This window comes from Ostrinia furnacalis, unplaced genomic scaffold, assembly GCF_004193835.3.
Source record: "Ostrinia furnacalis isolate ACB-3 unplaced genomic scaffold, ASM419383v2 OfSCF0694, whole genome shotgun sequence".
NCBI lineage: Eukaryota > Metazoa > Arthropoda > Insecta > Lepidoptera > Crambidae > Ostrinia > Ostrinia furnacalis.
In genome coordinates, this window is record NW_021130933.1 from 735,086 (window position 1) to 758,561 (window position 23,476).

At 39.4% G+C, this 23,476-nt stretch overlaps 2 protein-coding genes across 2 annotated transcripts; one reads left to right on the forward strand and one right to left on the reverse strand.

Moving 5' to 3' along the window:
- The first annotated feature begins 1,685 nt into the window (after positions 1-1,685).
- On the forward strand, positions 1,686-17,643 carry LOC114349567 (uncharacterized). The gene is made up of 18 exons (XM_028299980.1): positions 1,686-1,835; positions 2,161-2,708; positions 3,749-3,861; positions 4,269-4,439; positions 5,113-5,280; positions 5,665-5,927; positions 6,267-6,399; positions 6,961-7,173; positions 8,207-8,376; positions 8,506-8,580; positions 10,337-10,659; positions 12,144-12,256; positions 13,300-13,485; positions 13,939-14,106; positions 14,266-14,525; positions 14,838-14,969; positions 16,145-16,276; positions 16,921-17,643. The coding sequence occupies exons 1-18, from the start codon at positions 1,786-1,788 to the stop codon at positions 17,285-17,287; spliced, it is 3,585 nt and encodes a 1,194-aa protein (XP_028155781.1). The 5' UTR covers positions 1,686-1,785; the 3' UTR covers positions 17,288-17,643.
- Positions 17,644-17,996: 353 nt separating this feature from the next.
- Positions 17,997-23,236, reverse strand: LOC114349568 (vitellogenic carboxypeptidase-like). Its single transcript, XM_028299981.1, has 8 exons — positions 23,205-23,236; positions 22,402-22,634; positions 22,029-22,147; positions 21,619-21,786; positions 21,190-21,357; positions 19,171-19,430; positions 18,646-18,780; positions 17,997-18,123 (listed from the first exon to the last, which is right to left on the reverse strand). The coding sequence occupies exons 1-8, from the start codon at positions 23,234-23,236 to the stop codon at positions 17,997-17,999; spliced, it is 1,242 nt and encodes a 413-aa protein (XP_028155782.1).
- Positions 23,237-23,476: the final 240 nt, after the last annotated feature.

Consider the following 23,476-nt stretch of genomic DNA (forward strand, 5'->3'; position numbering starts at 1 on the left):
TCCTGCGCTACCCGCATCCAGGCTCTTCCCGCGACCTTTACTAGATCGTCGGTCCACCTTGTAGGAGGCCCGCCCACGCTACGTCTTCCAGCCCGTGGTCGCCACTCGAGAACTTTTCTGCCAAAAGCGGATCATGATGGAGCGGGCCATGCTTGGAGTTTCCCTGCGTGATCGAATCAGAAATGAGGAGATCCGCAGGAGAACCAAAGTGACCGATATAGCTCGCAGAATTGCTAAAATCAAGTGGCAGTGGGCGGTGCACATAGCTCGTAGGGCTGTAAACATTATTAATTAATTTACCAATCGACGTACGAAATAAGCGAGCTATATTTGTTCCAGACGATGACGACGCCGCGATGTTCTTGCGACTGGAAAAGGAAAAAATCGAGAACGCGAGAAAACTGCACGAGACCGTTCTCACGCTCACCTCAGAGATAACGAGGCTCACATACACCATGGGCCACATCAGGGACGTCATTGTTAACTACAGAATTAATACAGTGTGGCCCTGCATACAGTGCAACCCTGGAAGGGGATGAAAGTACGAGTTACATCCTACTAATATTATTAAATGCGAAAGTTTGTGTGGATGTCTGGATGTCTATTACTCTTTCACGCAAAAAGTACTGAACGGATTTTGTTGAAACTTTACAGTATTATTTTTTATAACCCAGATTAATGTAGGCTATTTATGACGATCTGTGACAAAATAAATTTCACGCGGGTGAAGCCGCGGGCAGAAGCTAGTCATAAATAAATTATCGAAAAAAACAGTCATAGTTATGTATTGTTTTATTACAAAACTTGTTACAATTTTTATTAATATACGAATATTAAAAGATTTATTACTTTCCGTGGACGCTATGTATGTACAAAAAATCGATTCCTAAAAAAGCATTGCTTCTATTTTTATAAAATTAAAACAATAATTAAGCCAAATAGTTGAAAGTTGACGATAAAATACTCGAATTGAGAACCTCCTCCTATTTTTGAAGTCGGTAAAAAATAACAAATATGGGAAATGTAGGTAAATAGTTTTTTGGGAAATAATAGACTGATTACTTAATATTGGCACAGAATAAGTAATAGTATATTGGGCTAAATTGATTGTTAATAAATTTCAACTTGCCGTTTAAATATGGGTCTCCTCATCTTATGTTATTAACGTCTAAACCTCTTTGTGATCATCCCATAGAATGCATTTATACAAATTGCAACACAATCAATCTCTCTTTGTGATATTGTGCACGTAATTTATAATTTATGGCCGAAATAAGTTATAATGACATAAATAAATATCGAAATGAAAATGAGCTCATTTTCAGAGGTACGAGTAGGTACATAATGAAAAAAGTTATAGGCAGAAACAGAAATAGGTATATTGCCCTTTCCTCGGTCCATCAAAGTCATAGTACCTACTTAGTTACTTAACTACAAATCTTCAGATAATATTTAAAGAAAAACATGAAATAAAAGAAAAAAAACATTAAATAAAAGAAAAAAAAAATTTTGCTCTTTGGGAGCCTTCACTTGTCTAGGGGTGATTGTTAAGAAAGTGAATCAAATATTCATTATGAGAGCCAACAAATTGCACGTGTCTTTCAATCGTAGTTCACACGAAGCGACGTCAGAGACTGGAGACGATTGCCTGGGATCACAGTTCAGCCGATAACTTGATTCATACTAAACTTGCACTATGTCGGCTCAGTGGCGCGCGCTCAATCATATAATTAACAGTGCTACATATTATTTACCAAATGAGTCAAGGTCTTCACATCGCTTGAGATGGCCAGTTACGTGACATGTTACTGTGTATTTTTGTGTCTTTTAGGAAGGTGAGTTCGTCTTCGTATCTTTTCTTAACACCCGACAACAATAAATTAAATTGTTTTAAACATCTAAAACCAGGATAAATTAAAAAAAATATTTTATTTCCCTAGAAAAAGACTAAAAAAGTTGGTTTTGCTACCATATCAAAAGGCCTTTTTGCGTTAAAGCTTCATATCACTACCTAAGTAATCTGGTTTAATTAAATTTAATTTTACAGAAATACATAAAAGAGACGGTATCATTAGGCAGTCTTATCGCTATATTTGTAACATATTTTTCAACTCGCTTTATTTTAATCAACTTTACTTATCTAATTGTGTTGCGTTTCAGTACCTTTGGGCGGATTGCTTTTACAAACTTGAACATATCAATTGAAATTACTAGAAGTGATCAGACTGGCCAGCCCAAATCTGTAATTTCGATAAATTCTACCGAAGGAGCCCGCCTAATACAAGATATTGAAAATGAAATAGATTTCGAAGTGAATTTAAATCCAAATCCTACTCCTCGTAATACCGAAACCTCTTCTGAAGCCGACGTAAAGGATAATGGGTCTTCTACCCCTAAACTCAATGAAGATAACGGAACAGCTTTGATATTGACACCGTACATTGAAGAAGGTCGCATTGATGATGGGCGTAAGGCGGCCGAAGTGGACCCTGGGGTGTTTCTCGGAGTCAAGAGCTACTCGGGATTTCTCACGGTCAACAAGACGTACGATTCGAACACATTTTTTTGGTACTTCCCTGTACCAGACAAGCCTGTGAACGAAACGCCATGGATCGTGTGGCTACAGGGAGGGCCGGGTGTGTCGAGCTTGACAGGCCTTTTTAGTGAAATCGGACCATTCACAATCAAAGATCAAAGATATCTGAAACGCAAGTATTTTATTAAACTTTCTAGAACAAGCTACTCATATATATTTCCTTGCAATGCTTTGCAAATTTCCATCNGGACAGTGCCAATCCATGTATGGAAGTTGGACCAAGTGCTGCCCAGAATGAAACTATAGTGCATTTTGTTCTTTAGGCCAATACTAATTTGTAAACCGGAGCGCACTGAAATTTATCCCTGGAGTTAAGAGAAAAAAAGAGTTTTGTTTGGAATTATTTACTTACAAAATATCATCGATGTATACATACTACGCATAAGATTTTGTGATTTTGGCATTAAATAACACTCGCTATGTTGAAAGTAACCATACTGCATCCGTACACCTTACTTTAGTACTACATCGACATTCTTTATAAGCGATTAAGCGCTGTTGCAGTAGTTTGGTTAGTTGAAAAAATTAATTATTACCAAAATGGAGCAAGAAGTTTTAGCTTACAATAAGTTCAATAATCGATTGTAATACACCAATAAATTGATTTTTCGCAAGGATAGAGAACTAAAACTTCTTGATTCATTTTGGAAATAATGATTTCTGTCAAGTAACCAAACTATTGCAACAGCGCTAGATCGCTTATAAAGAATGTCTAAGTCGCACTATAGTAAGGTGTACGGATGCAGTATGGTTAAGTTCAACATAGCGAGTGTTATTTAATGCCAAAATCACGAAATCTTATGCGTAGTACGTATACATCGATGATATTTTGTATGAAAATATTTCAAAACAAAACTCTTTTTTTCTCTTAACTCCAGGGATAGATTGCAGTGCGCTTCGGTTCACACATTAGTATTGGTCTGAGGAACAAAATGCACAATGGGTTGATTCTGGGCAGCACTTGGTCCAGACCCTGGCACTATCCTTTCCATCTTTGTGTTAGACAAAAAAATCCGTAATTAATAAAATATGATAGGAATTTACTGACATTTTTCTTGACGTCTGTTTATACACAGGTCTACATAACTCAAATACCTTAATACTTTTCTGTTCCTTTATTTTAGATTGAAAGTGAATATTTATCTGTTAAAGGTAACCCTCATACGTGGCTTCGGAACCACTCGTTGGTGTTCATCGACAACCCGGTCGGGACCGGCTACAGCTTCACGCAACACGAGGATGGCTTTGCCAAGGATATGGAAACTGTAAAAATTAACTTTGTATCCACAAACTCTTCAATTAAACCAGAACCAAAAAAACTTAATATAAAGCACAATTTACTTTACCACGTCAGTTACCAGCCGGTATGATTGTTGTCCCGAACCGCTGTATAGCTCCACCATTTAAAATATATCTTTAGGTCATCAAATCGTACAATTTGAGCACTTTTTGAGATTTTTTTGTGCCAGATAAACTCGTGAGATCTTACGTTTAATTAATTAAGATTAGTGTGAGATAGTTTAGCTCACAGACTTCACCTAGAAAGAATGGCTGGAGTGACGAAATTGCGAAGGACCTCCCGAGCTCCGTCTATAATTTGCGCGGAACATACCGGAGTGGAGTAACTTTTATTTTTGAAGGTCATCCTAGTTAGTTTAACTTCATTTTGCAGTACTCAAAGCACCTGTACAGCGCGTTGCGGCAGTTCCTGGAACTGTTCCCGGAGCAGCGAGCAGCGCCGCTCGTCATCGCGGGCGAGTCGTACGCCGGCAAGTACGTGCCGGCGCTGGCGATGGAGGTCCACCGGCACAAGAACTTCCCTGGAGGAGACATCAATCTCAGGGTGAGTTATTATTAATTAGGTCACAAGTTTGTGATGCAAGACCAACAGCTCTGCCCAAGTTAGTCTCTACTGGATTAGTCTAATAGGTTTTAACAAACATCATAAATACTATTACCTAAGTATCTACTTTTCATGGTGTCAGAATATTCGCGTTACTCTTATAATACTCGTAATACTTCAATAGGTACTACGTGATCTTACTTTTTATAAACTACATCAAAATCCATGCATTGGTATCTCCTCGTCTCTTGCGCTGCGGGATGTGCAGCCCTTCCGCCCTTGCGTAACGAGGCTCAGGCACCCACGCTTGCTTCCGCAACTTCGGCTTTTTGGATCGCCGTCGGCGCCTCGGCGACCAGCCTCAGCCGCTCCAGCTCACCCGGGCGTCTGATCCTCGTTACAGCGGACGAGAGCTGCCTTCCCTCCACGCCTCTGGCTTTTAAATTACACTCTAGGGGTAGGGCAGACAAGACTACGAGGAGTCGGTTATGCAGCGATTCGTTTCTGTCACGTTATTTTCCAATATTCCAGCATAGGATCGATAATAATCCTTTATTTCTCGCTCGGCGTAACCTTTCCGAACATACGAGTATCTTGGAAATGTGATATCATATGACAGAGCAATGTTGAAACGGATTCATGGATTAAAATCAATCAATATTTAACTTTCCAGGGTCTGATGCTTGGCAACGCGTACATGGAGCCCAGCATGCTCGCGGAGATCACCAGGCCCTACTACAACTTCGGGCTCTTGGACAAGGAGCAGATACAGGAGGCACAGCCGCTGATCGACGCTTTCCGCCAGGACATAGAGGCAGGCAGAAGTATTGCAGCGAAACAGGTCAATCATGTGATATTTTACACCACTCCATTGAAAGAAGAAAGAAAGAAAAAGTATTTATTCAGTATCAATACATTACACATAAATTATTATACAAATGTACATACACAATGATACTGAAAAGGTAGCCACTCATCATGATGTCGTAGCGGAGCATCTCAGTCGGTAGACTGATAATGCCACGAGTCACGACTCTGTTCTTCCGATCATTAGGCATTACTTAGCTATTGGTGGACTAGCAATACTACACGTGGTAGTTATTACTTAGAATATTTAAAGCCATCAGCAACTTAGTACCTTTCGGTGAAAGAGAATTTTTCCCTATTGTTATTCACATCATACATAACTATGCACTTCGATGTATCAAAATTGTATTGTTTACAGAAGTGGATGGCTATAGCCTCCATGTTAATAGAGATGTCAAGTCTGCCTCATGCATACAACTTTCTTCAAGACACGCCGCTTTTTGCTGGCGATTATTCGGAGTTTTTATTGAAGTCAGTGATAAAAAGGGCGCTTCACGTGGGAGATATTGATTTCTCATTGATAAATGTGACTGCGAACATGGCTCTAGCACCGGAATTCCTGTCGAATACCAGACCGATGCTCGAGACGCTTCTCAATCACTACGACGTTATGGCGTATTGGTAAGTTTCATTTTTGAAATAAATGTTTATGTTTAAAAATACATTTAAATTAACTAAAATTATATTCGGTTACATTATACTTATTACATACTGTCCATTATTAACATCAGGTGCGATTGTGGTCAAATAACTGCCTTGTTATGCATAATAAAAAATCACAAACTTTTTAAAGGCTCTAGCTAGACATTAACGGGTGGAAACATCTATCACGAAGGAGTCACATTCCCTCAGGGGGAAAAAGAAATTAAAGTACATACTTTTACCTACTTTGATACTTTTACCAATTGAATTTCTCTTTTCCCCTTCAATTAATGAAAATAACGTTTCCCTGTCCTACAGTGGTCAGCTGGATCAGATGCTGTCATGCGCAGTGGCAGGGGAGCACTACCGCAAATGGCGATGGGACCGCAGGGCCGAGTTCCTTAACGCAACCCGGCATCCACTGCGTTTCAAAGGGAAGCTGGCTGGGTATGTCCTTAGAATATTCTGTGGCAGGGGAGAACTACCGCAAATGGCGATGGGACCGCAGGGCCGAGTTCCACAACGCGACCCGGCACCCACTGCGTTTCAAGGGGAAACTGGCTGGGTATGTTTTTAGAATATTCTGACTAGTTATGGGGAACGAGGACTCTACTATGCCTAATATTTGAATTGCACTTGCTCCATGGCTCCATCATACAGGACGTGATATTTCTTCCGTCGTTAAAGTAGGTAGTACGTGAATAAAGCAGGTTCCCACTGCTGTAACTTCTTTGTATCCAGGCTCTAAAGCTTGATTGTCAAAAAAATCCAACCAGTAACGATCAAGACGTTATGAAATTATTATGAAAAAAAAAATGACTATTGGACCTTTAACGAATTTAATGAGAAGATCATAGGAGGCGTTCGAAATTAAGGATTGACAGAGGTAAAAAAACCTATATTGATGTAAACCACGGATAGTACCTAAGCAACCGGACTGTAGGACATACCACGGAGCTGGTAGTTAGGTATTTGCCCGAATGATTCTTTAGTTCACAAAAATTGCAGGTATTACAAAAGCGGCGGCCGCTTCACCGAGGTGGTGGTCCGCGGCGCGGGACACATGGCGGCGAAGGATGCGCCCGCGCCGATGCAGTGGCTCGCGGCGCAGTGGACGCACGCCCGGCCACTGCCACGCCGTAGCCGCGTGAGCGCTATAGCTTGGCAGGAGTACGTCGACAGTATTACGACCATGTTCTCGAACGAAACTCACGCCTTCTACCTATAGGCTGTTATAAATAATAATAATAACTTGATTAGCACACAATAAAACATAATTAAATTTTAGAAAATGTACATAATGTTAAAAGGGCGCCCGCTCAGTTTTTTTGACACCTTGTAACATGCCCCGACACTGATTTCCAGCAGGATTCCCTATCGCTATCGCGCATCCCCTCCGGCGAAGCCGATGTTAAAGAAGAATAAACAAAACATGCATCTCATCATGTTTTGTATCCCTCTCCAATCAAAAATCACTAAGACGTTTTCAGTAGAGCTATGTCGAGTAGAGCTAAGTTTGCTATATTAATTAGGTAATTTTATAGGTTCTCTACAAACACATCGCATAATATGGGCCCGCAATTTCGGCCATAGCAAAGTAGTGGTCTCTACATATTGCGGTTGCAATTTTCATACACTGCTGCTCGTCGCTCAAAGCGATCGCTCGCTTCAATTATGGGTCGATAGTGCTTGTTTACCTAGAGTTTTTTTTTCCGTATCACTATACGAGTATATGTAATACAAAACAAATAACTATAATAAAATATAATTTGTCAAACTACTCGTACCTTTATTTTTACCTTCCATTTCATGCATTTGAAAAACCATAATATACTAAGGTAAAGTAGATGTAGATTGTAGAGTCAGATTTTAACTTTCACGTTCCATTTCAACTAAAATAGAGAAACACGGGTCTCATATAAATAATGTCGCGATGATATCCGTGTTCCTATTTTTGTAGAGTGATTTTTGAGAGCTGAAATTGCTTGAGCTTTTAAATACGCATGCACTGGCTGCTGACGTAAGCACTGACTCATACATAGGTACCTATATTACTTCGTCCCACTTGTTTGTTCGGTGCCACGGTGTTTTCATTCATTCGGCAGCAAGTCACCAAACGACTCGCGTAGATAATTATCTCATCATCGAATAGTTTGATAAACAGCTGGTATTCAATGATTATTACCGCTATTCATTCATCATAATAAATTGGCTACCAATGTGCAGTTCGAGTTTTAGTCGCGTTAGTGTATTTATAGAACAACATTTGGTTTATCAGAAATCTCGCGTCTTGCTCGCGCACCGTGTGTTATTGTGCTGTCTCTCTCACGACTATACTCTCTCTGAGAGAGTCGACCATCCGTACCTCTAGTAGGAAAAACTTTCGAGTTCGTTTCGTTGCGTATTCAAAGTGTCATCGAAAAACTTTGTATGAAAAATTAAACAGCGCCCCCTACATTATAGCCGCCCTAGGGGGCGCTGTTTAATTTTTCATACAAAATTTTTCGATGACACTTTGAATACGCAACGAAACGAACTCGAAAGTTTTTCCTACTAGAGGTACAGTAGTCAGTGGTGTGTTTACATTGTTGTGCATAATGAGGCAGGCTGTTGCAGCAGTAATACTTTTTGGGTAAGTGAAATACACATTTTAATAGCATGAAAATACAATCAGTCATTAAGCATTAATTAATGGTTTCAGTGGTTTCGATACATAGATCAAACCATTAATTATTCTGATAGATTACAAGGTTACACTAGTATAATTAAAAACTACTAAAATTGTCTAGAATTATGAAAAATAGTGTAATCAAAAAAGTATAATGAAACCTACTAAAAATCTAGTAAAGAAATTTTTATGATAGAGCGCCAAACATTAATATTTTATTATTTATTTAATCCTTAAGCCATAAAAATGGTACACATAAAGCTCTCCCAACTAACACTTAAGTTTTAAGTGTAAATTGAGTCTTAAATACACGTGGTAATTTTCCTTTAGTAAGTATAAGTACATAGCTTGCAAAACTTGTAACAGGACAGTTTTATCACTGTTTTCCTTAAAATAATAGCCTAGTAGCCAGGGGAAATACCGAAGTAGGTACAGTTCGCGAGGCCTCGGCTTAGCTTTCCATTTGAGTGAGTTCACATGAAAGATAAAAAAAAAAGTATGAGAAATATTTTCGGACCTCCAATGATAGGAATTGAAAAGTTATGTAAGAAAATGCGCTACCGAAAGTTATTATGTAGGTACCACTTTTTGGCAATCGGTCTGAGGCGCAAGTCCGAATTTTTCCATTCGAACATTTTTTGCGATTTTTTAAGTTGTTTTACTGACTCTACTTTTGGTGATCACTCACACAAATGCAAAGCTCAGCTTATGCCTGGATTCTAATTAGTACTTACGCATATTAATACGACTCCTCCCCCTCTAAAAACTAAACTGTTGGCTTGAAAATCTGGAAAAATTCATAATAATAATGCTTTTTATGAACTTTCAATTAAAACTATAACGGAGAAGATAGGTCAGTTAGTTAGTTTGAGTAATAATCGTTTAACTCATGTATTATATTTCTTAACTAATAAAAGATCCTTAGAATAAAATATGAAAAGTGACTTTAGATGAAGTAATTGCTTGCTTCTGAAATATATTATGGTAATGACGGACAACTACGGAACCCTACATTGCGCGTGGCACGACACGCACTTGACCAATTTTTTTTACTAAAGCAAACCCCCCTATTTTGATCGTTCGATCATTTGTAAATTCGATATTCTGAATGTTCGATATTTTGATCATTCGATATTTTGATCGTTCGATGAAAAGTGTTCGATATTTTGATTTTCGATCATTTGTAATTCGATATGGTGTAGGTAACCCCCATGAGACGTCTCTTTGGAAATGAAAAGGATTACGCCGTATCCAAATGTTTGTTACTCTTTTGCTCACCCTGTACCTACTTATATCAAAAACATGAGACATTGATATTTTTGTTATTACTTGTTATCATTGGGTACGTTACTCGCCCAGTTGACCCGTTCGTATTGAGATCCACTGATTTATTAATTTATTACCTTACTTGTCATGATTTATCTAGGTACGTATCTTCTGGCCGTGTTTCTGGCGTAAAATAATTGAACCTAAATAAATAATAGCGTAATGTTAATTAGGATGGTGTATCTAAGTTTTGAGTGGTTTTTGGAATTAAAAGGAGACGATGGGACGTACGGGCCATAGGAATTAGCTTAACATTGTGAAATCTTATTTGAGTAATAATAAACACGATTGTGCAAGATTGTGCAACAAAAAATACAGTCAGATTAATTAACGTTCTTAGGTAGGACTACTAACTAGGACAACAACACTAAACAAGTATTAAATTCTGTTTCAGGTCTATGACAATTGCTTTAATTCTACCAAATACACCGCCCCTGATCCTCACCCCTTACATCCTGCAGAACCAAACTGACTTAGCGAGGAACTTGTCAGAAGTAAATCCAGAAATCTTTCTGAATGTGTCGAGTTACTCCGGTTTCCTTACGGTTGACAAAAAACACGACTCCAACCTGTTCTTCTGGTACTTTCCTGTACCTGACAAACCCCTGAATACCACTCCATGGATCATCTGGCTGCAGGGCGGGCCAGGAGTCACGAGCCTGGCCGGCCTCTTCGTAGAAATGGGTCCGTTTATGTACGAAAATGATGGATTGAAATGTAAGTTTGTATTTTCATGTTTAATGCTTTAAGTAAGTAGCAAAGTAAATAACGCCCGTATTCACAAACATTACTATAAGGTCTCACATTGCGCGTGGACGCACAGGATGACATACGAACAGAGCTCTATTCAATGCTGTGCGTTCGATTTGCTGCTTCACTTAAACAAGCATCGTTTGTGAATACGGGCGTATGTGTTCTTTGAGTATTGATTAGATTTCGTGAAAGTCGGTTAGTTACATGAAATTTAGCACATCAGTCGTACACCAATAGCATATTGGATTACACATTTTTATTGCAAAATAAGATGCTACAGGGTTTATTTAGTTTGATAAGCAGTCGTCTCTACCTAATGAGTTGACAACCACCCGGCCTGATGGTTTCCATACCAGATGGCAACAACAGCTGCGGTCGCAAGTTTGGGGCAAACGTTTTTAGAATGACTATGAGCGTTTTAGTCACAGACGTTTATCTATTGAAATGTTACGTATCTTATCTATTAGCTCTATCTCTCTTAGTTCCGGGATAATCTATACGAGTAAGGTTTACACAATTTATAAATGTTCATTATTATTATGAAAATGTTACAACATGTAACAACCGGCCAACATGGAAAGCATTGGGGGAGGGCTATGTTCAGCAGTGGACGTTCTATGGCTGAGATGATGATGATGATGATGATTAAAATGCCTTTTCTTTATCTGTTAATACTGATACTTTATCTTGTACTTTACACCTAGAATAGGCTCGTAGGAGAACATCCAACGCGCAAAGTCTATTTTTTCAGATAAGGACATAACGTCAATTACATTTAGTAGGTTTTCTTAAATAACTAAGTATGGCTACTACCTACTATAAATAATGAATCTACCTACTAAAAACTATACGCAGGTAAATATGTATAACGTTAGATCTCCATTCCAAAAATTGGCGACTTAATATTAAAATATTACATTATAGGTAGCCCCTCAACCCAGTTGTAACCCCTGAATATAACCCCAATATTTTACGGTACAGACGATGACACAGCTATACATATAAACACTGTGGCATCTTTTCTCAGCTGTAATAAGTGCTATTCTATAACAAAAACGTATTATAACTTGCTGTCGGCTCTAAAGTGTAACTACAACATCAATAGCAGCAGCAAGGTACTTCGGATATGTCTTGTGAGACTTCATAATATGACATTTATGACAATTTAAAAAAATATTTTAAAATTTCATGAACCCGATGGGAAAAGAAGAACAATATATTGGGAATAAGCCCAAAATGGCTGCCTGCCAAGCGTGGGGATTATGGCAAAACCCTCCACTTTAGTGGAGGAGGCTCATAGTCCAGCAGTTGACTGTAAAGGGCTGTTGATGATGATGATGAAGCCCAAAATTTCATTAAATTCGGAATTGATTCCAATTTACCTCCATATTGTTTACTTGCCGATTGGACTATTGGTTGATTATACATATTGAGTTTTTGTGGTACAGTGCGCAAGTCAGCGTGGACCCAGGAGTACTCCATGCTGTTCATCGACAACCCGGTGGGTGCCGGCTACAGCTTCACCAACGGCTTCGATGGCTTAGTTCAAAACATGGACGAAGTAATTATTTTTTTTTACTAATTTAAGGCTCGGCGCAAATGGACCACCGACCACAGCCACCGGTGGCCAGTGACGGCGACTTAACACACTATAGACGCGCCGCACACGTGTAGCCTGTAGCGGCCACTCGCTACAATAGTGTCCGCAAATCGCCACTGTCGCACTGCTCCATCCCCCGCTCCAGATGGGTTGGATTAGATAAAATCAGTACCTATAATGCACCTATAAAATACCTACTCCAAATCCCTATTCCGAATATTTATCCTCCATCTTCAGAATGCGTAGCAACAAGTGGGTTATATATAAAATGTGGCAGCTTCCTGACACCGGTGGCTGTCGCTCGCTTCTGATACTCTCATAAACATGGCGGTAGCGCTTGACAGCACTGGTGGCTGTGGTGTGATCGGTGGCTCATTTGCGCCAAGCCTAATTTAAAGTACCACCAAGCGCAGGAGCGGGCGTTGTGGAAATCCTTGGGGGAAGCCTTTGTCCAGCAGTGGACGTCATTCGGCTGAAATTAACGAAAAAGAACTTACCATTAGCCATTTGGTTCCGACGGAGTAGAACAGGACCACTGCTACTCTTTCCGTGGACATCGTATGCTAACATCAGATGTTGCAAGATGTTTCTCTATTTTCTGGCCAGCATGAGGAGTGCAGACCGAATCAATCTCAAGTCTTACATATGTATGTATTTAATTGGAGAAGGTCGTGTCTCTTGCAGTGGAGACTAAATAACCTGATGATCATTATGATGAACTAACAAAGTCAAGTGCTGATGTCGAAAACGTATTTATAAGAGTAAAATAAGTAGAAGAAAAATCATCAACTGAGTCAGATAAAATACTAGGACATTAGCAATTTTATCACGCGATGATGATGATGTTTTTGATATAGCATGATTGATTGAACGCGCTAACAATTTTAAGCGCAACGGTAAGCACTTTAATAAGATCTTTTGTGTAGGGGTCCATTATGCAAAAATCTTTGAATCTTTCATTGCAAACTGACACCTAGGCTTATCAGTTGGTTTCCCTGTTCCAGTGCTCGAACCACCTGTACAGAGCCCTGCAGCAGTTCCTGTCATTGTTCCCCGAGCTCCGTTCCGCGCCGCTGTATGTGGCGGGCGAGTCCTACGCCGGCCATTACGTGCCTGCGCTCGCGCACAGAATATTACACCCGCCAGCCCTGCCTGATCTACCACTACGGGATACGACTATTAACTTGCAGGTAAATATTCTAGGAAAGCGCTGGATGCAGGCTGGTAGCAACCGGGCAATGTGGAAAATCATTGGGGAGGCCTATGTTCAGCAGTGGACGTCCTGTGGCTGAAAATGAAATCCCTTGTCGGAAACCTTTTAATTTTCCCTGAAAAGGTTCTTTTGACACTTTTGGTGTTACGAGGTACGTTAATTGATGTGTTGTATGAAAATTGTTTACTACCTAGGTAGAAACAGGTACCTTACGAAGAAAATGAATCAGACGCTATTGAATTTAATATTTGTGAAAACGTCAAAAAAGTTTTTCTTTTTAACGAAATTATTAGGTAGTTCTTTTCTGAGCTTTGGAATAAACTCTACATTTTGCGAGTACATAATATGGTGCATGCAAATGCTATTCCTCGTAAAACGGGCATTGGATTTTCTTAGCTTTAAAACTTTATATACCTATCTTTTATTTCAGGGCGTAATGATGGGCAATCCTATAATAGATCGTAGAGACGAAGTGAACCTGACCTCGGTATATTACCAGTGGGGCCTCATTGACCCTCAAGGAGTCTTGGCTGTGAAGCCGCTTCAGGAAAAGTACGCAAAGGCCATACAAGATGGCGATTACATTAAGGCTACCGAGGTATTAAAATACATTAGTAATGTCACATTTAAGATGAACACAAACAAATGAAGTAGAGAAAGCATATATTAAAAAAATTATATTAAGTTATCATCTTCCGTTTCTTGGCTCTACTTGCCGTTTAAGTCCAATACATACAATGTTCGCTTTCCTTTATAGACCCGCAATACATTATTGGATAAGATTGAAATTGGAACTGGCCAGAAACAGTCGTACAACGTTCTGAAGGACTACATCGACGTGTTAAACTTCCAAGAGTTCGTGACGTCACCTCCTGTCAGGGCAGCCCTGCATGTGGGGAACGCCAATTTTGATTTTCGCCACGGGTCCGCGAATACGATGCTTCGGCAAGATTTTCTAGTCAGTCTCACAGCAAAAGTAGAAGAGCTACTGGAGCATTACAGGATATTGATTTATTGGTGAGCTTTTTCAATTTATTAAAGGAGACTTAAAATCATAGAATATCAGGCTATTTCTAAAATCCTTTAATGATTTATCTCGTTGTTAATGCCTTCAGCAGTCTAAGTAGGTACCTAGCTTGTTATAACATCACTTGCCTCTCTAACTGACGTACCTGACATTTTGCAAAATTTTCAGGCGATTAGACAGATCGATTCGTCTCGGGAAATTGATAAAGATGGTGTAGATAACTCAGTTTCGAAAAAATGTCAGATACGTCAGTTAGCGAGGCAAGCGACGATAATTGTGCGAATCTTTCTCCTCATTTGCAGCGGTCAGTTGGATCTGACAGCGCCGTGCGTGATGAACGCAGAAGCCCGCAGGCAGCACTGGCGCTGGAGTGGGCGCCAGGCTTTCTTGAACGCGCCGCGGACACCTTGGTCTCATAATGGCACCGTCGCCGGGTATGTAACAAGCAATTCTATAACAATAATGCATAGCCGTCGATATACTAGATTGAACAACGCAATGTTCATCATGGCCTTCTTCTTTTTAACACGCTTTTATTAGGTCGTCGTGTATGTAACTATGTATGTAATGGAATCTAAGAATCTGAATTACACGCACTTCTAATTCTAGTATCATCAAGAAACTTGGCAATTATATGTAGATTAGATGAAAATACAACATTATGGTACCATCGAGCTGGTCTGATGATGCGACTGGAAGGTGGCCATAGGAACTCCTAAACGAAACAGCGGAATCGCATCGAGTTTGGGTTCATTGGATTTGTATTTTCAAGCAATCTAGTGCTAGATGATGTCCAGGGTCCTGATGATGAAGTCGGGAGGTGTCCATTGGAACTCCTAAACGAATTGGCCTTTTAGTGCAGTAATTAAAAGCGTGTTTATAGTTTTTAAACAAATAAATTGATAGTTTATAAACTATAGGACAGTGCCAGGGTCTGGACCAAGTGTTGCCCAGAATCAAACCATAGTGCATTTTGTTCCTCAGATAAATAATGTCGAAGTCGTACTAAAGTAAGGTGTACGGATGCAGTATGGTTAAGTTCAACATAGCGAGTGTTATTTAATGCCACAATCGCGAAATCTTATGCGTAGTACCATCGTAGTACGTGTACATCGATGATATTTTGTATGTAAATAATTACATATAAAACTCTTTTTTTCTCTTAACTCCAGGGATAGATTTCAGTGCGCTTCGGTTTACACATTAGTATAGGCCTGAGGAACAAAATGCACTATGGTTTGATTCTGGGCAGCACTTGGTCCAACTTCCATACATGGATTGGCACTGTCCTTTATTTGTTCTTCTGATTTTTTTTTTATGTGATAGGAGGCAAACGAGCAGACGGATCACCTGATGGTAAGTGATTACCGTCGCCCATAGACACCCGCAGGGGCGTTACAGGGCGTGATAGTTGCCAGATCGCCTGCTTGCTAGGTGTTATCATTACTCAATGTTACCTCATGACACAAGAACTTCTAAGGAACTAGAAATAGAGTTATTTATAGGATTTCAGAAGTTGTACAGAATGCTTAATTTANATTGTTAATGCCTTCAGCAGTCTAAGTACCTAGCTTGTTATAATTGTGCGAATCTTTCTTCTCATTTGCAGCGGTCAGTTAGATCTGACAGCGCCGTGCGTGATGAACGCAGAAGCCCGCAGGCAGCACTGGCGCTGGAGTGGCCGCCAGGCTTTCTTGAACGCGCCGCGGACACCTTGGTCTCATAACGGAACCGTCGCAGGGTATGTAACAAGCAATTCTATAACAATAATGCATAGCCCTCGATACACTAGATTGAACAACGCAATGTTCATCATGGCCTTCTTCTTTTTAACACGCTTTTATTAAGTCATCGTGTATGTAACTATGTAATGGAATCTAAGAATCTGAATTACACGCACTTCTAATTCTTGTATCATAATGAAACTTGACAATTATATGTAGATTAGATGAAAGTACAATATTATAAGGTACCATCGAGCTGGTTTGATGATGCGACTGGAAGGTGGCCATAGAAACTCCTAAACGAAACAGCGGAATCGCATCGAGTTTCAGTTCATTGGATTTGTCTTTTCAAGCACTCTAGTGCTAGATGATGTCCAGGGTCCTGACGATTAAGTCGGGAGGTGTCCATAGGAACTCCTAAACGAATTGACCTTTTAGTGCAGTAATTAAAAGCGTGTTTATAGTTTTTAAACAAATAAATTGATAGTTTATAAACTATAAATTTATTTGTTCTTCTGATAGTTGCCAGATCGCCCGCTTGCTAGGTGTTATCATTACTCAATGTTACCTACCAATGGACACAGGAACTTCTAAGGAACTAGAAATAGACTTTTTTATAGGATTTCAGAAGTTGTACAGAATTATTAATTTATTTTTCCAGATACGTGAAAAGTGGCGGGAATTTCACCGAAGTACTTGTACGTGGTGCCGGGCACTTGGTGCCGATGGACAAACCTTTCGAGACCCTGGAGCTGATCTCCTCTTTCGTCGAAGGTCGGCAGTTACCATTAATACCTGTTTTAAACTATATACAACTCGACACCCCTCCACTCGAAGAAGATACGATTTACAATAAGGTTTATAACAGTAAAGGGTTAGTCGCTAGTATCGTTCTCAATGTCTTCTTCGTGGTAATTATTGCACTTGGTGTAGTGTACGTCATCAGGTGGCGGAGACGTCACAATAATTACTTGAACGCAATGATCGATAACTCGAGTCTCAGCGATGGAATCCTCACTATGGAATGAGCATGGTGATGTGGCACGTGTGTCCATCAATTAGTTCAAAGAAAGTCTTAGCGACACGATGACGAGAGGCAAAGATATTGAAATGTGGAAAGGTAACAAAGTAAATCAAGAATAATGAAACAGAATAATTTCTTGCGTTTGATTTCTAATTATTAATAGTTCGGTCAAATAATAGAGTTCCGACTAATAATAAATAAGACATCGTTACGAGTATTACTTGTATTTTTGTATAAATGAAGATTTTAAACTTATGTAAGCGTTGTGAGTTTTCAAAGAAACATACGCGTCAGTTAAACTAGTCAATTTCTTAATACATAATTAGGTACGTACTTTTCCTATCAAAGCAGTAACCAAATTGAATCAAATAAAGAGACCTCTACTAACCAGTTTTTGATTGACAAGGGTGTAAGGATTAAACGTGACTAGCACATATACCATACCTGCATTTTATTCGGTTATGCTTAGCCTTACAAAGGCATTCTATCAAATAAAAAATTAAACTATGTGATTAAATTAGTTATTGTTAATCTTGTTCGCAAGTAAGATAATATTGTTATTGACTGAAAATTAACTAGGAAGATAGTAAATTTTACCATTATAGAGTTAATAAGCGTAGGTACCTACTCATTTTTATAACGACCGACTAAATGTTACTAGACCCTAGACGACTTCTGTAATTAATAAAATAAAAAAAATCAAAGACATTTATTTAATTTTTGAACTGATTAATGAATGATCTTATCATATGTCTGGCCACGTAAGGCTGGTCGTTGGGGACCATGTGGCCGGCCAGTCGGATCAGCACCTCAACGAAGTTACCGCCTGATTTCTTGTAACTGAAAGAAAACAAATGTTAGTTAATAACGTGTAAAAAATAGTCCGGCCTCGTAGAAGAAATTACATTCCTAACAAACTCTATATCCATAATACAGAGCGAAACTACGTTCAAAAACGGCACAGCTATAGCGGAAATACAACTGTCATGTACCCAATGTTCTATCCCATGTTATTTTGTATATGGGGTAGATGTGTTGTCAATTTAACTTTCCACTATCAAGGTAACAAAATAAATGATTATTGTCCGACTGTCCGTGGTAAGTATATCTTTTCTGAAAGGTTATTAAACTTTTGTTTTGTCACCTATCATCCACTTTGCTCTAGAGGGAACTGCCCTAACTTTGAACTCCTCCTTCGTTCTTCTGATTAATTTCGCTGCAGATCCAATGACAGTACTTTCCCCCGAGATAAAGTTAACTTTCACTGGGTTGGGTTTTTATTGGTAGTCAAGCTGTAGACCCAGGCTACACAGGAGTTGTAGTGGTGGGAATAGTCACGTATCAAAATAAAGCGACACTTACGCAGCAATGGGGCCGTCCTTCGATAGACGGACGCATTCTCGCGGCGCCACCGTGTACTCATCTCTGCCCGACCACTCCAGTACATCGTACAGGTGCTTGGATAAGCCGTAGGGCAAGATGACGTCCAACTGCCCGCTAGAATGTACAACATACATACATGCAAGTGAAGCAACCTTAAAACATATGGTCAAATATTGTCAAGTACCTATGACGCTATTTACGATTGATACGCCTCTACATCGATCTATGATTTCGTATTTTTTTTATTTGGAAAACATACAGTATTGCTTTTAGTATAACAAACATAACAAAATTATTTATTTATTTATTTATTATCTAGTATTCTATGATTCCCTGTTCTTTCTTCAAAAATAATAGAGTTAGGATGTAGGAAATACACGTATTATCTCGTAGATATAGGCACACTACTTCTCAGACTGTAGGCGACGTTGTAGATCACCTACTGCACTTCAGACTTACTACTTAGTCGGGGAATTCCTCGAACGTTGAACGAAGAAGCCTTACCTGTAGGACAACACCCCATAATGCTCCAGCAGCTCTTCGAGGAACGGTCTGGTCGTGTTCATGATGTCCGGCAGCATGCTCTGGTACACAGTCTGGTTGTTGAAGGTGTGGACGACGTTGCCCACGTGGATCGCCCTCTGGACCTCTGACCTGTTGAGAAACGCTTCGTACTCCGGCGCCCCTTTACTGGGGTTTCTGTTAAAGTTGAAGATGTTGACGCCACTTTTCTCCTTTATAAATTCTATTGTTTCGTTGAATTTCTGAAGAATAACAATACGTGTTAGTGTTTCTTATTACCAACAAACAGGGCCGGATTAACCATCTCGGGGCCCCTAGGCACAGCTCGTTTCGGGCCCCCCCTTTTTCATACCACAACAACGCAATTTGGAATTTTTTACTGTCATTACGAAATAGAATGAAGGTACCATCATCATCAACAACTGACTTCAGTCATCACATTGCAAAAGTATAGGTACGCCTTCCTTCAAGACGAAGTATCGGAGTCATTTACAAATGAAACAAAAAATAGGAAAATCTTGCATATTTTTATAAAACTAACATAAACATAATAAAAATGTAGGTGTACTGATTAAGAAGCATGTTTTAATATTAGTTATAGGCCAGTAGAATTAGATTTTAAATCGGAAATAATTCCTACAAAAGATTTTATTGCTTTAGTGGTTTCATTGGTTGCCCTAATGGGTTTTTAATAGACTCTCCTAGGTTTTCGGCTTTGATTGAGTTGTGCTTTAGTGGTGGGGGCCCCCGAAAGGGGGCGTTTTTTCGGTTCACCGGTTATACCGCGTAAAGGACTTACTTACCCTATCGAAAAGTGGTCTTCATGATGGTTGAAGGGCATTTAATCCTACATTGAACAAGACCAAATTCATATGTTTTGGACAAACCGTTCTCGTGTTTATCTTCGACAAAGTAGAAAATGTAAGTATAATTAATAACCGTCTCTACGTCCAATAGCTCGTTACCTGCATGCTCCTAAGCCTTGTAAAGGGCCGCTGAGATTAGCGCGTTCAAACAAACAAACAAAAAACTCTTCAGCGTTTTAATATGAACTTGTTGTTGTTGATTTTTGGCGTCGAACATTGGACCAGGCATACGGCTAGGCAACATAGTCGTGCAGGAGGGTGCAAGGAAGAGGGGCAGCCACAGTAGGTAACACAGAGTCGTTCAGGGGAGTGCAAGCAAGAGGTGCATCAACCACAGTTAAGGAACGGCTGGGAAGAACAATGATAGGCGCATCCAGCTCGTAAGCCTTGATAGGGTTACACTGGTTGAGGCGGCCGTCATGAAGACTACTTTTCGATAGGATAAGTCCTTTACGCGGTATAACCGGAAAACCGAAAAAACGCCCCTTCCGGGGGCCCCCACCACTTAAGCACAATAACTCCGTCGAAGTCGAAAACCTAGGAGAGTCTTAATGGGCAACTAATGAAGCCATTAAAGTAATAAAATCTTTTGTAGGAATTATTTCCGATTTGATTAATTTTTGTGTTTAATTCTACTCGCCTAACTAAATCATCGTTCTCTTTGCCTCTAATCTACCAAGAAAGTAGAAATCTACTAAAAAAACAGGGACTCCCCCAATCTTGTCATGTAAACCAAAGCAGTAATGCCAACGTTACGAAAATGAATTAAGTTCCACAATATCGAACTAAGACGATTGAATGTGTTTAAACCAAAATAAAGCGAAGTTTTGAGGTGGTTTGAGTTTTGGTGCATAAAAATAATCTACCATTATTATGTTTTTTTTTTTTTTTTTCATTTTTTAATCGGGAGCGCTGGGCCCCTGGTCATAGTGGGCCCCTAGGCACTGGCCTAAAGTGCCTTATGGATAATACGGCACTGCCAACAAACCTTGCTGACCCAAAGCGGCGGTAGCCGTCAGCTATACGAACTTAACTGAAATGTTTGTGTCTGACAAGTTCTGACTGAATTAGCGTTAGTGATGATAATGATGACAATGCTATTACATATTCCTATGTAATACATAATAATTCTTACGTTAGCAGCATCGATCATTCTTCCCGCGTCGATGAACCTAACAACATCTGTCTCTATTTGCTTCAGTTTGATGAGGTCTACGCCTTCCACGATACCCATCACGCCACACAGCTCAGTGTAATTCATCTGACTCCGTGGATCTATTAATCCGTTGCCTATACTCATACCCTGAAAAAGTGGAAGTAAAATAAAATTCCAATCTCGATCGGTTGAATCACATGAATCAGTGCATTTTTCTTTCGGATTTTGATCAGAATTCCAAAGTTGTTTTGCTGATGTTATCTTGGCACCTCAACATTACTTACCAATGCAGCACAGCAAGATCGCCTCGCGATAAAAGTATTTAGGTATTGGCAAAAACATCTTTAGAATTAAGTACGTGCAATAAATGTCCAATTAAATGGCAAAAAACTAGATTTCTAGCCTTACCTTGAAATTGATAGTCTCATTACTGTATCTATGTCTGTGGATCTGAATACCGAAGGCAGGGACGTATTTGCCGGCGTACGACTCTCCGGCGATGAAAAGCGGGGCCTTTCTCATCTCCGGGAAGATTTTCAGGAACTGGACCAGAAAATCGTACAACTGCTCGCCAACCTGGACAAATAGACAAAAGATCTTACTACATATTATGTATCTATAATATTTTATACTACCTAAAGAAGTACAGGAAACTGAAGATAAAATACCAACAGAATAGTTTTGTACACCAAAACTCAGTTATCTCTTGAAGTTAAAAGAATTGGCTTTCGTTCGAGAAGATGCGACACGTGATAATTAAAGCAAAGAATAAGAAGGGAATGTAAAGGCTTAAGTCATTGCTATGCATAACAACTTACTTGGTCCTCGTTCGTCGTGAGACCTCGCTTGTCTTTTGTGTAGCTGTATCCCGCACCCACTGGATTGTCCACGAACAGCAGCGAGTAATCACTCGCCCACGTTACATTCCGAGGGTGTACTGTGAGAAATGATAGTCAGATTATAGCACTGTTTTCCTTTACAATTTATGCCGAAACAGATGAAATTGAAATTTTACAACACATTTTTATGTCAACGTGTTCTTCACTTCACTGTTACGAATTTCAATCAAGTCCGTCTGCTAGTATTAAATATGTAATTGAAAGATATGTCAGTACATACGCTCTTCATCCACGATATGAAACGGGCCTATAATATGAAATAACCCGTACAGAGACGAACACCCTGGCCCGCCTTGCAGCCAGATCATCCAAGGTCTCCTCGCGGCCTCCTTATGCGGGAAGAACCAGAAGAAAATATTCGAATCATACTCCTCGTTGACGGTGAGGAAACCCGAATGGCTGGTTACATTCAGAAACTGGGATGGGTCTACGCGCGATAGGGTTCTGGCCAGTTCGGTGCTGCCATTCTTTATAAACGGGGTAAGTTTCAGGCAATCGCAGTCGTCTGCGCCGGTTGATAGAATGCTGAAATTAGTCACAAACTTTAATTTTATGGTCACAAATAAAAGTAATGAGTCTATTGACCCAATACGCAATGGGGTAAAACCGATTCTTAATTGAATAACTAGCATATACCTACTTAGTTATATTTTATTTTAAGCAGCACAATAAAAATAAACAAAATACATAAAACATAGCATTTCAAATGTGTTTTTCTTATTTTTGCAATTATTATTCCTATAGTTTACTTATTATTATGAAAATATACCTGAAACTGAACAAAATTAATGGAAAAATCAAAGGAATCCATGTGGCCACCATTTCCACTGAAGTTTCTTAACTAACAAATACCAATATCGAAGGTAAGAAATTGTAAGCACGTCAATCTTTTCATGCTCATTAATACATTTACGCATGAAGCGTGTAAAGTGCCAAGTAAGTGATTATGATCATTTAAAGTTATTGGCAGCTAAAATAGAAGAAAAGGCCTATTTAGTTATTGAAGTTTTTCCTTCGGTTGACTGATGCTTCAAAAGATGATACAGACAAAAACCCTCAATGTAAATGGTAGAGTTACGTAATAATTATAGAAACCGTACAAGATACTCGTAGAAACACTGAGTCATCTTATTCCTTTTGTAATAATAGTTTTGTAACTATGTGCTAGCTAGGTATGTAGAGTTATCAGTATGTATGGGCAGCTATTAATGCGCACGATAGATTTTTCATACAAACAAATTAGAATCGGGTCCAACTATCGGCCGACTAAAAATCGGAGGCTTCTATCATTTTTGTTAAAAAAAAAGAAGGCTTTGCAGTTCATTAGCAAGCCAATTTATAATTGTACCTACTTTTTTTACCTTAAC

Bases quoted from the DNA above. Each gene is read 5' to 3' on its own strand.
- LOC114349568 (XM_028299981.1), bottom strand. From the start codon at position 23,236: ATGACTCAGTGTTTCTACGAGTATCTTGTACG. The intron at 21,787-22,028 runs GTAAGTTGTTAT...CTATTTGTCCAG, and splicing joins TCACGACGAACGAGGACCAA to GTTGGCGAGCAGTTGTACGA. The intron at 18,124-18,645 runs GTAAGTGTCGCT...GTTTTCTTTCAG, and splicing joins AAGGACGGCCCCATTGCTGC to TTACAAGAAATCAGGCGGTA.
- LOC114349567 (XM_028299980.1), top strand. From the start codon at position 1,786: ATGGCCAGTTACGTGACATGTTACTGTGTATTTTTGTGTCTTTTAGGA. The intron at 10,660-12,143 runs GTAAGTTTGTAT...TTTGTGGTACAG, and splicing joins CGAAAATGATGGATTGAAAT to TGCGCAAGTCAGCGTGGACC. The intron at 14,526-14,837 runs GTGAGCTTTTTC...CCTCATTTGCAG, and splicing joins TACAGGATATTGATTTATTG to CGGTCAGTTGGATCTGACAG.